The following is a 15,743-nucleotide window of genomic DNA, read 5'->3' as shown; positions in this document are numbered from 1 at the left end:
TAGCTGAACAGGAACACTGAACACTGCAGCATTTTGTTGTAGGTTCTGTTTTGCAAACCATTTCCAAAGATTATTTGAGCTATGTCAGTTAAATTACTAAAAATTTGATACCAGTTTAATGTAGGCAGAGAGAGAGAGAAAGGAAGAATAAAAAGTAGACAGAGGATGACAGGAATGCCCCTAAAACTCAGTCAGCTGTCATTTCCCCCCATGTTTTATTGTGTAAACGAACAACTATTCCCCCCTCAACAATGCAAATAAATTCCAAAATCAGCCCATTTCAACTGTTCCTCTACAAAGGATTCCCCCCACCCAAGCTCTTAAGGCAAAATTTGTTTACATTTAATCCATTTTAGCATTGAAAAATATCAGACCTTCAGATACTGGCAAGTTAAACATATATTTGTATATATCAGCATAGAGGCTGTGGGATTCCTTCCCGTCTCCCCCCTTTTTTGGTTTAATATTTCATTTAAAAGCTATGGACAGTTCTGTTGACATGTTTTTTCTCTCTGGCTTTCTTTATAAACCCCTTTTTTATTTTTGTAAATATAAAGGCACACAATGAAGCTTTATGCATCTATTAAAATATACACATTTGGTAAATTTAGATTTCTTTTCCATGTGTCAGTAAGTCAACATATTTATATTTATATATATTATATAATAGTCAACAACACAATCATTCTCAAAATAAAAGTCACTCCATTAAGATATCTGCATAAACTTTCTTCATGACACACCACAAAAGCCCATTGCATAGTGCACCAATGGGGTTCAGGAACCACAAAAAAATAAATAAGTCAGAGAACAAACATGTTGTTTCCCTTTTAAACAAATACATCAATTTCATACCAGAACTGTAGAGAATTGTTACAGCAGGAAATGCTACCTGCAATAAATAAATAAAACACAGTTGCAACTTGGACAATCTAGAAACCAAATGAAATGAAAGGAAGAAAGATTTGAACGTTGAACACAAATGCCATTGTTACACCTACACACACGCACACGCACACAGTGACAGTCTTTTGCAGCAACAAAGCTTGAGTGCAGGGCCTTGTAATAACATAATTGTAGTGGCCCCCTCTTTCAGTCCACTTGTACCTTTTGCAGATACAAGGGCTTCACAAGCTCTCAAGGGCCTTCCATTTGCTTTCATAGAGGGAACAGCTTGGAATGTGCAAAAGGGTGCATGCGTCGAGTTACTGTTCATTTGTTGGGATGTGTGGAGCCCTGTCCATCCGGGTTGTGGAACCTGTGGGACTCCAAATGCTGTTTTAACTACAACTCCCATCATCCCTAACTGGTTGCCCCATAGAGGCAGGGGCTGCTGGGAGCTGTAGGCCAACAACATCTTGGAGCTCCAAAGTTTCCCATCCCTGGTTAAAACTCCTAAGGGCCATTCAGCTCTCACAGGCCTGTTTGCACACAGGCTGACGCATCACTTGATTTCTCGTCACTTAGCCGCTGAAGTGTGAAATGGCTCCATCGCAAAACATGATTTGAGACTGAGCTGAAGTGGAATTTCCACCCATGCTGTTTGGCCAGCGATAGCTCATGCTCTAAGTTAACTGAGGTACGTATCAACAGTACACTTTCACGATTTTCTTCCAGAAAGAGCAGGATAGGTGCATCAAGGTGTAGCTATGTTAGTTTCACCCAAAACATTGGCCTTGTTGTTGTGTCTTTAATAGCTTCCCCCCCCGCCGCAACTCGAACTCAGTTCTGGCACCTCTCAGGTGGGCGCCCTCGCCATTATAAGAGAACACTCAAATTGGCTTCTATCTGTACAATGATGCCACAACAAGCTGCATTGTAAGATCTCCAAATGCTTTTTCATTCTCTTAAAAACACTGCATTCCAACCCTCACCTCTGTCCCACCCCACCCACCTCCCCAAACCAATCTCCTATTTTATCATGCAAGAAAAATGTCCACTGTGTAGATGCTGTGGTTGGTTGGGAGACTTGTGGTCCTCCATGTGTCAGCACCTCCCATCCCACTTGGGTGTCTTTGGGTCAGTCGCTGCCTCTCAGCCTAACCTGCCTCGCAGGGTTGTTGTGAGGATCAAACAAAGAGAGGGAAAAGTGTGTATGCCATACTTGGGATAGAAATGCAATCAATAAACGAATGATTCCCTGACCAGTGGCCATGATGCTTGGAACTGATGGGAGTTGGGAGTTCAACAATATCTGGAGGGCCAAAGGTTCGCCACCCTGATTTATACCGAAGACGCTGTGGCAGCAAGAAAATGCATCCCAGGCTTATCACAGGAACAGGAAATGTGTATTCACTGGATGATTTGCATTTAAGAGTCACATCTCAAATTTAAAAAGGCAGTTTCTAATAGAGGTTGACCCTTCCAATGTGCTTTTGCTGCTTATTTCATTTGGGCTTCCGTGGGAGAAATTCCCAATCAATTTCCTCTCAGGGGTGGATTTACAGGTGTGCAAATGGGGCGTTGAGCCAAGAGGGCACCATCTTTGAGAAGGAGCCGGAAGGCTCTGACAGCGTCCTAGAATGCTCCCGCCTCCTTCCCAAGACCTAGTTCGCGCTTTTCCAGCTTTGGAAAAGACACCAGAGGGCTCCCCAAATCCAAGTTGCCAATAAAAAAATCCCTGTCAAAGCATCTATTAGTCCTGGGGTGAAAATTTCCCTTGGCGCCAACAGACACTTTTCATCTGGGGTCAAAGCGACTGGGGTGGGGGAAGGGAAGGAGGTTAACCCCCTTTCCCACACACTATGGTTTTGATCCTGGTTGGGATCCATAACTATTTGAATTTTAAGAAGCTTTAGGTATGTTAAATGTACTTGCACAATTAACATCACATCTGGTGGCTCTGCATCCCAACAGAAAAATCGGCACTCAAATATTTTGCTGTGGCGTGAATCCAATCTGAATTTGTGCCCTCCTGGTACAAGAGAGATCAGAGAGCTGAATTTTAGAAGTGTCGTGTATAATTGTGATTATACAGAAGAATAAAAAAAAACAGGTTTTGAACTGTGCATGTTTCTCTCTGCTGAAATAAAAAGCATTCACGTTATTAGCATGAACAGGGTTTGTGTTGAAGCAGAACTGGAGTGCCCTTGGCTACGATATAGGCTTTCTTGCTCCATTAAGGGGTCAGGTCCTTCTCTTCAATATTCCCACTATAGCAGACTGATCATTATAACTGCTACTGAGCAGGGGTGTGAAAAACACACCAAATCACACCTGAACCAGGTGAGCTAAATTTCATCTCCATTCTGAGATTTGGTTTGGCTTGTTTTGAATTCTATGATCTCTGCAACATAATCCCTCATGTGTATGTTGTGGGTTAACTTTGATTTCCTGGTATATGAAGGCACTCACCTAGATCAGTGTTTCCCAACCTTGGGTCTCCAGCTTTTTTGGACTACAACTCCCATCACCCCTAGCTAGCAAGACTAGGTCAGGGATGATGGGAATCGTAGTCCAAAACAGCTGGAGACCCAAGGTTGGGAAACACTGACCTAGATTATGATATAAACATTACAAACGACAACAGCCCTGCACTACTTTCCTTCCCCGCCCCTTTTTAAAAAGAAAAATGTTGCCAGTGCATCATGATTTTGCAAGAAGTGACATAAAATGGGTAAAGAATTTATTTCTACATGTAGAACATGCTTTCAGGGTGTCTGGGAATTTTTGCTTCCTTTGTTCTATGAAAGAAGGCCATACAGGACCTTCTTTCTCCTCTAAGGAAAGGGTGGGGAACCTGTGGTTCCTGTGGAAAGTGTTTGACTCCAACTCCCAGCTAGCATGGCCAATGGCCAGGGACAATGGAAGCTGGAGTCCAACAACATCTTGAGGACTACAGGTTCTTTATCACTCCTCCAAGGTTTCATTCTCAGAGCTAAAATAGTAGGATCCTTTGGGAATGGACAACAGCTCAGTAGTAGGCTGTGTTGCGACCAGGGAAAAGCTTGGCAGAAGAATACAGTAAATGGCACAAATCCCAAAGCCCTTCCTTATTCCTTAGGAAATGTTTATTTTGAGAATTCTTTGCCGCGGTTTTTGCTTTATATGAGCCTCAGCCAAGGGCCACCACCTCTCCTCTTCTTAACCCCGTGGCCACCACTGAGCACTCTGTGTGGCTCCAGACCATTTTAGAATCCTACCTATGCAGTATTTGTACAGAACTCTGTGCACACTTGGCTGCGAGTGCTGTTATAAATAAATATATTACGATTGTTTATGGAGAGGGGCAGTGCTGTTTGCACTAGGGATCAAATCCAAGAAGTTCTCTATTTTTGTACCTTGCAATATTATTAAGCTTTCCTTTAGAAAAGGGATTGAAAGACCCTGAGTTTCATCCTAGAGGTACGTAGTCAGCATTTAAAGTTGCCAAAGCATATTTGACTGACTTGGAGTTTTTATTTCTTTGGGCAGGTGTGAGTAGCCTGTTGTTGCTGGATTTCAGCATAGGCGCTTATTCTGTCGGCTTTAGTTGTTGTTGTTGTTGTTTGTTTTGTGGCAATCACCTCGAGACTGACATTGAAGGCAATTCCTAAATTAGATAAATAACAGAATAAGCAGCACCTATTATCCCTGGCAATTGCCCAATGGGGACCAGAGTCCAACATCATCTGGAAGACCACAGGTTCCTCACCCTGTGGTTGAGATGACCATGATGGTCCAATCTACAACAATGAACAAGGCTCCTCACCCCTTTTCTTAAGGGATATGGGTAATAGCAGTGATAAGCAAGCAAATGGACAAATAGTTCCGTACAGGTGCATCCCATGAGCTGAATCTCAAATGGCCAGATGAAAAAGTAAAGAAGGGCCAGTGAATATCTGATATGCTGTGGATGTTTGATGGATCCCAGTTCCAATGACTTCATTGCACATAGGCTGCAGAGCTTGCTATATCAAGCAGAGGTCTGCAGGGCTGCATAAAAGGAAACGCAAAGTTCTTTTTTGCTGTGTAGGATGTGACATCCGAAGCCGCATCCTGTGCAAGATTGTTTGGAAATAAGCCCTGGGTCTCACTCACCAGATGAATTAAGAAAACTCACAAATAGAGGAAAAACCTATTAACTCATGGGAACTTAGAATGATTGTTGCAATGTTTGTTTATGCCATGCTAAAGGAGGCACAAATTCATGGTTTACTGGGACAGGAATCAGGGAATCTCTATCTCTGAAGGGAAAAGGGAAAGGGAAAGGAAATATTTGTCACTCAATAAAGTTAGTGAAGAAGATGCAACACCAACTTATACACCACTGGTACTTCACTCAAGCTCAATATTCTCAATAGCTAGATTTAAATGTTGGAAATACAACGAGTCTCCCTTATATGTGGCAGGAATGTCAACATGTCAAAAGTTATTGGAGACATTTTTGGGGCATAATATTGCAAATTGGGGCTTAAACCCTTCACTGGTCCTTTTCAATGTAACTCGGCTTGATATTCCTGAGATCTAAAAATCATTGATCCTCCACTTAATGATTGATGCTAAAATAATATAGGCTTGATATTGGAAAAACACCCAGTCTCCCTCCATTTCGGAATTGGTGTTTAAATGTTTGGACCTAGCTATAATGGAAAAAATGATGGAAGGTATCAAAGACTTGGGACAAAACAGATCATCAATATAGCAGACAAGTACTTAAGTTGTATTGTTTATTGGAATAATAACTGTGGACATAATAAATGGGACAGAAGTCTGTTTTTGTTGTAGTATCAAATAATGTAATGTTTAAATTTTAATTTATCACAATAGATATTTTTATTTATTTGGGTTTTAAAGGCAAGTGAGATTGGACTGTTGACTCACTGGGAACTGATGTTGCCTTGGGAACCTATGGTTGGTACTGCACATAAAGCAGGAATCAGCATTTAGTGTATCAAATATGAAAAGTTGGGAACTCCAAGGCAATCATTCTACAATATTCAAAGTTAGATACTGAGTGGAGTGAAGTAATCTTACATGAGTATTGATTTGTTTGTACCATGGTTATAGATGACCTAAATCCAGGAAGTTCTGATATTGGTCTGAGCTGTGTTTAAGTCCATCTGAAGTAGCCCATGGATATAACATTAGGATTTTAGTCACATTCTAGGTTTAGCCTCCCATCTATTCCTAATGCAGAGGTTTGAAGTTAGTGTTGAACTACATGTTCAGCAGAATCGCATGGTACCATTCTTGCTTGTGCCACATGATTCTGCTGGTCATGAATCTCAGCTTTTAGGATCATGGCACTGATATCAATTTGAACCACACTGTCACTGTATGGGTCCTGCCTGCTAAATTATTCCGGTTCAGATAAACCTAATCACAGAAATCTGACAACCAAAGTCTCCATTCTTATTTACTAGATAAAATGGCTAAATGGATCAAACAAAATATCCAAGAAGAACTCACCAAGATGCAAATTCCAACTGGTCAATATATTAAATTGTGGTTGAGTCATGTTGTGTCATACCATAGTTCACCAGGAAACAACTGAGACAAAACGAATGGAGAAGGTGACATGGGAAGTGAAGCACAAGTGTGCCAAAGTGCAAGAATATTTTGCTAAGTGAAAAGTTGAAGTAGTTTTATATAGGTGAAAATGGGGGTGCTGGTCTGCACAGCCTGATCACTGGAGCTCTCTTTATCTCTAGAATATCCTCAGGGAAAAAATTAAGCTCTTGCCTGAATAAACCTACCCATCTAGTCAATGTTTGCATTCACAAAATGAAAAACTGACGCTCTTTGCCAAATAACTTAACAGTCCTTAGTATGACTGCAACTGAGTATTTTCTTTGGCAGGGATAGGGAACCTGTGGCCCTTCAGATATTGTTGGACTCAGCTTCCTTCTCAACCCCAGTCCACATGGCCAATGGTCATGGATAATGGAATTCCAACAAATCCAGAGGGTAACATGTTTCCCATCCTTCTCCACCAGAAAGCAAAGAGGTCATAGACATGTCCCCTGCCGAGGGAATATTACTGCATTTCCTTATCAGATACTCACTTCATTGAGTGTGGGTTCCATTGAAACCATACTATCGCTGCAGCAGGAAGTGTCTTATGCAATGGGTTTCCTAGGCCCAGAAAAACTCAGCAGGTTCAACTAGCCTATCGGAAGCAACATTCAGTGAAAGAGGCCTGTGAATGGCAGTGGTGAGATCAGAGACATGTTGCTTTCCTTGATGTGATCTTCTGTTGATTCAGGATGAGCACTTGACAGAACCATCCTGAAGAACAGAAAGGTGACTGACTGACTTGACTGACTGAGTGAGTTAGTGATATGACTTCTGGAAACAAACTTTACGGAAAAAGATGGGTTTGAAATGAGAGCCAAAAGAAGCCACTGAATTTCAGCCCAAGGTTTAGCTTAGTGACAAAGAGTGGAACGGTGGTGCTTCCATTTCATCTACTCGGGTGAGTGGTCTAACTCGTCATTCGAAATCAGTGCTTCTGAGTTCTGTTTGTGTTTGCCTTTGCTCTTTGATTTGCTACTTGTCCGACTGTTTTCCTTTGCTTCTGACACCTGCTGGTAAGAGAAACCTTTGTCGTCAGTAGGAGCCCAGTCCTGGAAGTTGTCGTTCTCGGCGTAGGCCAAGCCATCGTCGACAGAGAAGGGGTCGACATCAACATCGTAGCGCTGGTATGTGCTCTGATGCAGCGCCTCTTCCCGAGCGGTGATCTCCAGTGTGCTGTTCCATATGCCATAGCCAAAATAAATCAGCAATCCTGCAGGAGAGGGGAGAGTTTGGCTGGTAAAAATATTGTACTGTAGTCTGAATTAGGGTTGCCTTGCAGGCAATCCAACATGAAACGGTTCCAAGCCCTAATGAATCTATAAACACTGCTGCAGAAGTTGAGTGGTTTATTATCTATAATTCACCATATGGGTTATATACTCTGTGGGATAGTTCCCAAACAATCTTGATTGTGTCGTTCCTTCTCCTTTTGCTGAGCTCTTTTTTCCGAAGATACATTTTATTTACTAGAATGTTTCAGTTGCAAAGCAAAAACCCCAGGACCAGAAAAGGAAACATGTAGAATAATTACACAATCTGTGCTACATTTTTGTTTTTCACCTGTGGGTTTCATTGGAACACTATCGAAGCAGGATTTAGTAACGAAACAAACCACATCGCTAAATTTTTTAAAAATGAAGAAAAGGAGGATAAACACAAAGAAAAAGATTTCGAGTCAATTCTGCAGATCTCTTGACTATATTCCCTTTGCTTCCTCTCATTTCAATAGCAGACTAGCAGAGGCTGAGAAGGAGGAAAACAAAGTGAGGATAAGGAGAAGGGCAAGAGATAGAGCATAGCTGCCAAGTTTTCCCTTTTCTCGCGAGGAAGCCTATTCAGCATAAAGGAAAATCCCTTAAAAAAAGGGATAACTTGGCAGTTATGAGATAGAGTCACATGCAAATATGGGAGTTGTATCCCATGTTGTGCCTCATGTTGGTAGAAAGGGAACTTCTTTCCAGCAGTGGAAAGGGAAGAGAGGCGATTTCCTCCCATTTCCCCTTTCCCTCTGCAGTCTCCCATGCCACCTTCTTCAAATTTCCAATTCCAAAGGGTCCGCCAGCCCTTTGGAGAAGGTTTTGTGGGGCATGTGGGTAAGGGGGCTCCAGAGGAAGTGGTAAATGACAAATCATATCCCTCCATATTCAGCTCTGCTGTATCAAAGATTCTTTTATTGAACAACAGAGGGTGCCAATGTGGCATTGCTGGACTACAACTCCCATCATCCTTGACCATTGGCCACTGCTGACTGGGGCTGATGGGAGTTGCAGTCCAACAAAATCTAGATGGCACCTCACTGACTATCCATATGTTAGCATGAGGAACTCCACAAGGGAAGGGCTTAAGAGCTACTGGATTTAATTTTATGTAGTTATTCTATTCTCCTGTGAAATGGGATTCCCAGTGGTGACTCATCCAAATGAAGATTTAGTTAGGTGTAGTCACAGATGCTTCAAGCCATCCACTGGGTCCATACTGATATTATACAATATTGCCTTGTGCTGTCATGCCAATAATTTATAGATAGAACTTTTGTAAAGCCAAATGGGGGATGCTTCTTTTAAGACAGGGGTGGGAAACTTGTGACCCCCTAGAAGTTGGTGGACTCCATCTCTCATCCGCTGCAACCAGCATGGTCTGTGGTCAGGGATGATGGGAGCTGATGTCCAGCAACATCTGGAGGGCCACCATTTCCCCACATCTGCTCTAAGAAGAGGTTTCCATTCTCCAATCCAATGAAGGTTGGTTGAAATGAAGCACTCTGACATACAGTCATACCTCGGTTTAAGTACGCTTCGGTTTGAGTACTTTCACTTTAAGAACTCCGCTGACCCGTCTGGAACAGATTAATCCACTTTCCATTACTTTCAATGGGAAAGTTCGCTTCTGGTTAAGTATGCTTCAGGTTAAGTACGGACTTCCAGAACCAATTGCACTCATATTTCAGGTTAAGTACGCTTCAGGTTGAGTACTCCGTGGACCCATCTGGAATGGATTAATCCACTTTCCATTACTTTCAATGGGAAAGTACGCTTCAGGTTCCAATTGTGTACTTAAACTGAGGTACCATTGTAGTCTGGGTGGTCTCTTCAGTGGAATTATCACATATTGCCAGGGATTGGCTGAATGATGAGAAGTAGTAGGAGGTGCCAGCCAGGGAACCTTCGAGGGAAATTGCAGAGGAGGAAGTTTCAGAGCCTGAGAATTGGTGGTGATCAGAGGGAGAAGAATGGGGGGAGGAGTTGCATGCTGAAGGGACAACAGGGTTTCATGAGCTGGAGGAACCTGTTTACAGGTAGGTAGCCGTGTTGGTCTGGGTCGAAGTAAAATAAAAAAATTCCTTCAGTAGCACCTTAAAGACCAACTAAGTTTTTATTTTGGTATGAGCTTTCGTGTGCATGCACACTTCTTCAGATACAGTGAAATAGGAGTCCCCAGGCACTTATGTGGAGGAACCTGTGACAGGGAACATTTCAGACTCCGAGGCTGAAGCAGAGGAGTAGGGTCAAGAGACTGATGAAGAATCCAGGGAGTCTCCATCTCCTGCTCTGGCAAGTTCCCCTCTGCCCCCCCCCCCCAAGAATGAGCAGGATAATGAGAAGAGTGGAGCAGAGGTCAAAGGTGGGCAGACACAGTTTGAGACTGCTTGGGAAACATCTGACCTGCATCTGACCCTGACACATGCACTGTCCCCAAACCTTCACATCCCACATTTAGAACTTACCCACAAAACACCAGACAGCAAACCGGATCCAGGTGATCCTTGAAAGTTTCAGCATGAGATAGATGTTCACAAGCATAGCGAAGGCTGGGACAAAAGGCAGGCAAGGAGCCATATAAGGGAGCTTTTTTGGGTTTTCTGGCTGCTGAAGGATGACGAACACCAACGCAATGATCAGCAGGACCATCAGGACCACCAGAAGAATTGCCCACCAACTTTGGTCATAGAGGTAGTCCACCCCAAAAATGATGAAAGAGCAGAAGATGAACATTAGGACAAACAGCAAGAGCACACAAGTGGTGACAGTCTGGCCAGTAGCCGCAGTGGGTCGATCCATTTTCCCAGGAAGTCCCAGGTGGATCCTCATAGTGTAGTATCGTGGTCCTATGAGTTTCTTTAGCTTGATGAGGTAGATGTTCTCAGACTCATCTGCCTCTATTCCAGAAGTCATGTCGACCGTGCCATAGTTGGGGTGGTTGACGTTGTAAGCGGATTTGTCTGATTTCCCAATGAGCATCTCATTGTCGCCCAAGGATGGCAGGTTCTTAGCGCCACAAGTGTTGGTGGGCGGGCCTGCAAACTCCTCCCCTTCGCTGACCGGAGAGCAGACTTCCTTCTCGCAGTCTGCTATGATCCCTTCCTTCTTCTTAGTGTGCTCTTCAGAAAGGAACTTGACGAAACCATCAATGTCGCTTTCTGGTTGGTACCGAAGAAGCAGGACACACACGGAGACCAAAGTGTAGGCGAGCAACGTGCCGATGGACATCATCTCTATCAGGTCCCTCAGGCTTACCAGCAAGGAGAGCAAGGCTGCGAGAAACCCTGAGACAATGCAGGCGACTACGGGAGTCTCCGTGTAAGAATTTACATGGGACAAGAATCTAGACGTGAAAAAGTTAAAATTAGCATAAACACCATAAACTCCATATTATTGACTTTTAGGACAGAGGAGGAGAACCTGTGACCCACCATATGTTTATTTCTTTATTTTATTTCATTTCATAAAATTTACACACACCTTGATTGTACAGTGGTACCTCGGCTTAAGAACAGTCTGGTTTAAGAACGATTTGGTTTACAAATGCCGCAAAACTGGAAATAGTGTCTTGGTTTGAGAACTTTACCTCGGTCTAAGAACGGAATCCGAATGGTGGAAGGGCACCGGTGGTGGGAGGCCTCATTAGGGAAAGCGTGCCTCGGTTTAAGAATGGTTTTGGTTTAAGAATGGACTTCCAGAATGGATTAAGTTTGTAAACCAACAACCACTGTAATAAGAAACTTCAAGGAAGGTTTACGGAAAGATAAAACAAGAAAATCAAGAAAAATCTACAACCCTACTTTGAAACATGCAAAAGTTAAAATACTAAAGCAGATGAAAATCACCTCACTTCCTAAGCTTGTCTAAACACGATGCCAAAAAGCAGATGCCAAAAAGAGTACAGTGAAGGCTCGATCTCAATAGGCAGGGATTATCTCACAAATATGGACATCTGTAGTAGTAGCACAAATTCTGCCGATCAAAGTGGTTGAGTGGGCACATGTAATGTAAGGTGATCTCATAGGTAAACTGCCCCCAAGTTTGCCATCTTGCCATCTTGGCTGTGAGTCCTGGAAGACCTGCCGCCTTCCTTGCTGGCCTTTTCCGACCTGCCTTGGGAGGGTGGGGCCCTGACTGACTCCAACTACAAAAGCGGAGGCTGCTGAACAGACTCTTGGGCTGGCGTATTGCTTCGGGGTTTTTTTTTTGTTTCTTTTTTTGGCTGCAGTTATTGATGTTATTGTTATTATTTTGCATCTTCATTTTTAGATCTTATAACAATTGATGTGGAAATTGTTCCATTGTGGTTGTTTACTTTTTGGTGTGTTGTATTTCTGCTTGTAATGATGTAAATCTTTTCACGTCCTAAGCCACCTTGAGCATGGTTTTAACTATGGAAAAGCAGCATACACATTAAATGATGATGATATGTTAGTATGGTAGCAACACCTTGAACTCAGCCGGGTAGCAAACTGGTAATAAGTGCAGATCTCTGAGCACAGGTGTTGTATGCTGACAAGGCCTCACTCCTGCCAGCAATCGTGTTGTAGCATTCTGCACTAACTTCAGCTTCTGGACCAAATGCGAGGGATGTGCTATATAGAGTGCGTGTGTAGGTAGACTAAAATTCCCATCATTAATTACTGTCCATGCTGACTAGCTGATGGGAGTCTGAATCACCTGGTATAACAGAGGCAGCCATTGTGGTGCCTTCAAGCTGTTGTTGGTCTCCCACCATCCCTGGCTATTGGGCATGTTGGCTGGAGGGTTGATGGATAATGGAGCCCAACAACTTCTGGCTAGCCCTGGCAAGGTCTTCCAAGGCCCCATCTCCAAATGCCTCTGATGACATGGGACTTACCTGAAGAGAAGCCCATCACCAGCCATAGCATAAATGATCCGAGGCATAGGGAAGAGGGAGCCCAGCAAGCTCACTGTCAACCCAGCCACAGACCCGATGGCAACAATGAACTTGGCAGTGTAGAATCGGTGGGCTACAAACATCTCCATCAGGGGCGATTCGGTATCAATGTCATTGTATGGCACCATCAGAGTCAAGATTATGCTCACCTGTTGAGTGGGAAGAGTGAAGGTAATGTACGGTTAGAAGTGGCACAGGGTTTACTTATTTTTTTGGGGTGCCCCATTGTAGTTCTCTGGGCAACTCACTCCTTTTGTTTACTACCACCCAGGGCCAGTTTAAACACACACACACACACACACCAGCAGTACAGGAGAGAAAGGCAGCATCCTATTTTTCTGGGCATTATGAAAAGAAAACCAAAACCCAGAGAAATTGTACATTCCGTTCGCAAATGCAGAGCTCCAGCTTCATTTGATTGAAAGAAGCTGCTAAGATCTCATGGAATGTTTATGAATATTCCATTAGTTCAGAAGTTTGTAAAAGGGATAGAGGGAGCTCTTATGGAAGGTTGCAGAGGAGCCAGGAAGCAGCACTATGATAACAGTAGTTAACTGTTAGGCTGAGTGTGTGGCTGGCATGCGTGGGAGTACTATGTGAGCCGGGGGTGTGAGTAGTATGCACATTGTGCATAAATTGTGTGTGTGTGTGTGTGTGAGAGAGAGAGAGAGAGAGAATGTGAATGAAGAATGGGCACAGAAAAGATGACCAACCGCAAACCCATCAGCAGGGTTCACCCAATACATTTTGTTGCTGGAGATGAAGGAAAATATGCCCTCACCCACTGCATTCCATGTACCAGATGGGAAGGTGAATTTTACCTTGACTCTGGCAATGGGGCAGCATCACCCACTGCACCTGAGGGCCACAGGAGTGTGTGTGTACAGGGCAGACCGTGTGGCCCAGATAGCTCTATCCTCCAGCACCTACTGGCGGAGGCAGCTGCCTCGCTCTTCCTAATGGTATGACCAATTCTGCAGTCTACATGGACAAGCAACCACGAGCTTGGATCAAAAGCTTGTCTTCCTATATACATAAAAATGACAGGTTGTCTTCACACCAAGGTTCGCGCGACCACCAATGCCAACCCCAGCGTGACAACAATGCTTGGCAAATGAGCAAGCAAGCAGAGCAGGTGGCACAGGTGATCTGTTGAATGGAGGAGGGGGAGGCGTGGTTTGCCAAGGTCCCCCCCCCTTTAAGCTCAAATAAACACTTTTTTTGTATTGCCACATAGTTCAGGCATTCCTCAGCTTGCACCTTACATTCTCAGCCACCACGTTACACCTTCCTACAAAACGCAGAATCGTACTGAGAGCTTACTTACGGACACATATGCGGTCAGGCACGTGACAAGTGAAGCAGTGATGGCATAAGGGATGGAAGTGTTGGGACTCTTTGCTTCTTCTCCAGTGGTAGCAATGATGTCAAATCCAATGAAGGCATAGAAGCAGGTGGCTGCACCTTGTAGCACCTGCATGACCAACAGATTCAAGTTAGACTGATCAAGGCTTCCAAGTCATATCCATTTATCTGGAACTAACAATGCCTTCTTACATTTCTAATGACAACATGCACACTTCTTTACAGCTATGAAAGGTGCAGGAGTCCCATCCTCTTTTGCATGTGACCACCCTACTTTCATGACACCCCAAATCAGCTGCCTGAGGCGACTGCCTCATGCTGCCTCAAGGTAGGCAGAGCCCTGACTGGCAATTCAAGTAAGTAGCAAAGAAAGAGAAAATAGAAGGGAATTGGTTATCCCAGGGGCAATCAATGCAGTGCATTCCAGATGCTGTTGGACTCCAAATCCCATCAGCCTCAGCTAGAGTGGCCAGTGGTCCTGACTCATGGGATCTGGAGTTGAAAAACATCTGGGGAGCATCATGCTTGCTACCCTTGCACTAAACAAGGAGAACAATGGGAAGAAGTTGCAGAGATTGGGACAGCACAGGGACAGATGGCCTTGCAAGCAACAAATTAAATGCTCATCTGAAAGAAACATAGTCTCTCCAAATGCCAGGGATGCAGGAGTGGTTACCAGGTGGCACTCCAGACTCCAACGCCCATCAGCCAGAATGGCCAGTAATCAGGAAATCCCACCGTAGGCTCTGTGGAAGAGTCCTTCCATCTCTTTAAAAACAATCTAGAAAAGTTAGTTTTAAAACTGAAAGCCATCACATCCCTCCTCTTTGCTGCTGCATTTTCTGGGCCACACATTCAAGAGGCAAGCACTATAAATCCAACTAACTAGCTTGAGGTCCAGGCCAGAATACTTGCAGTCTCTGCTCATCCTTGGAGAAGAACTTGCCTCTACAAGGAAATTCAAATCTGTTTGAATTCCCAGCTGAGTTTTAAGCTGATCACATCTGTAACAAGCACTAATTGGGCAGCACTGGGAAGTGTGTCTAAAGCAAATGACTTAGGCTCATTGTTATTCAGTACTGAGAAACAACCAAAGCAAATATCAATGCATCCTAGTCTATTTCAAACTTCCCCAATCTGCTGCCCTCCAGGTGTTTGGAACTACAATGCCCATCAGCCCCAGCCAGTTGTGTTGGAAGGTACCGGGTTGGAGGAGACTATTTACGTCAGACCCACTTTAACACACTGGGGCCAGTTTAGATACAGTTGAAAGCAAAGGGGTTTGTCGTCCCACTGCTTGTAATGGTGTACATAGCCTGATCCTAAGCATCAGAAGTAAGTCCCACTGAGTTTAATCGTGTTAACGCTCAAGCAAGCATTCATAAGATTACAGCCATGCAGTGCAATCCTGGCCATGTTTATGGACATCGGTCCCACCATGTCCGATTAATAGGGCATAATCCCAGAAAAGTGTGCACAAGATTGTAGCCATAGGCAAATATACTTTCTTTTAGATTGCACCCACTGACATGATGCTTTTTGCCCATGTCATTTTTTGTTCTCAGCAAACCACTTACCTGCCTTTTGGTGCTGTGCATTTTATTATACGCTGCTTATGGGATCAATTGTAATTAGCCTTTAAGTCATCAGCTCTCCAGAGAGCGCGATAATTGTGTTTATGCATTGTTAATTTCACTCGG

The 15,743-nt window shown here is 43.8% G+C and overlaps 1 protein-coding gene across 1 annotated transcript in view; it reads right to left on the bottom strand.

The window, feature by feature from the left end:
• Nucleotides 1–6,023: 6,023 nt before the first annotated feature.
• Nucleotides 6,024–15,743, bottom strand: part of SLC7A14 (solute carrier family 7 member 14) — a 56,413-nt gene continuing 46,693 nt past the window's right edge. The window contains exons 5-8 of the mRNA XM_035133216.2: nucleotides 14,006–14,152; nucleotides 12,619–12,827; nucleotides 10,223–11,100; nucleotides 6,024–7,708 (exon numbers count right to left, since the gene is read on the bottom strand). Coding sequence (XP_034989107.1) covers nucleotides 7,389–7,708; nucleotides 10,223–11,100; nucleotides 12,619–12,827; nucleotides 14,006–14,152 — 1,554 coding nt within the window. The 3' untranslated portion in view covers nucleotides 6,024–7,388. The remainder of the gene's footprint in view (nucleotides 7,709–10,222; nucleotides 11,101–12,618; nucleotides 12,828–14,005; nucleotides 14,153–15,743) is intronic.

The sequence above is a fragment of the Zootoca vivipara genome, chromosome 5, assembly GCF_963506605.1.
Source record: "Zootoca vivipara chromosome 5, rZooViv1.1, whole genome shotgun sequence".
Lineage (NCBI taxonomy): Eukaryota > Metazoa > Chordata > Lepidosauria > Squamata > Lacertidae > Zootoca > Zootoca vivipara.
Note: the sequence above shows the minus strand (reverse complement) of the source record. Positions and strands in the feature narration are given on the sequence as shown.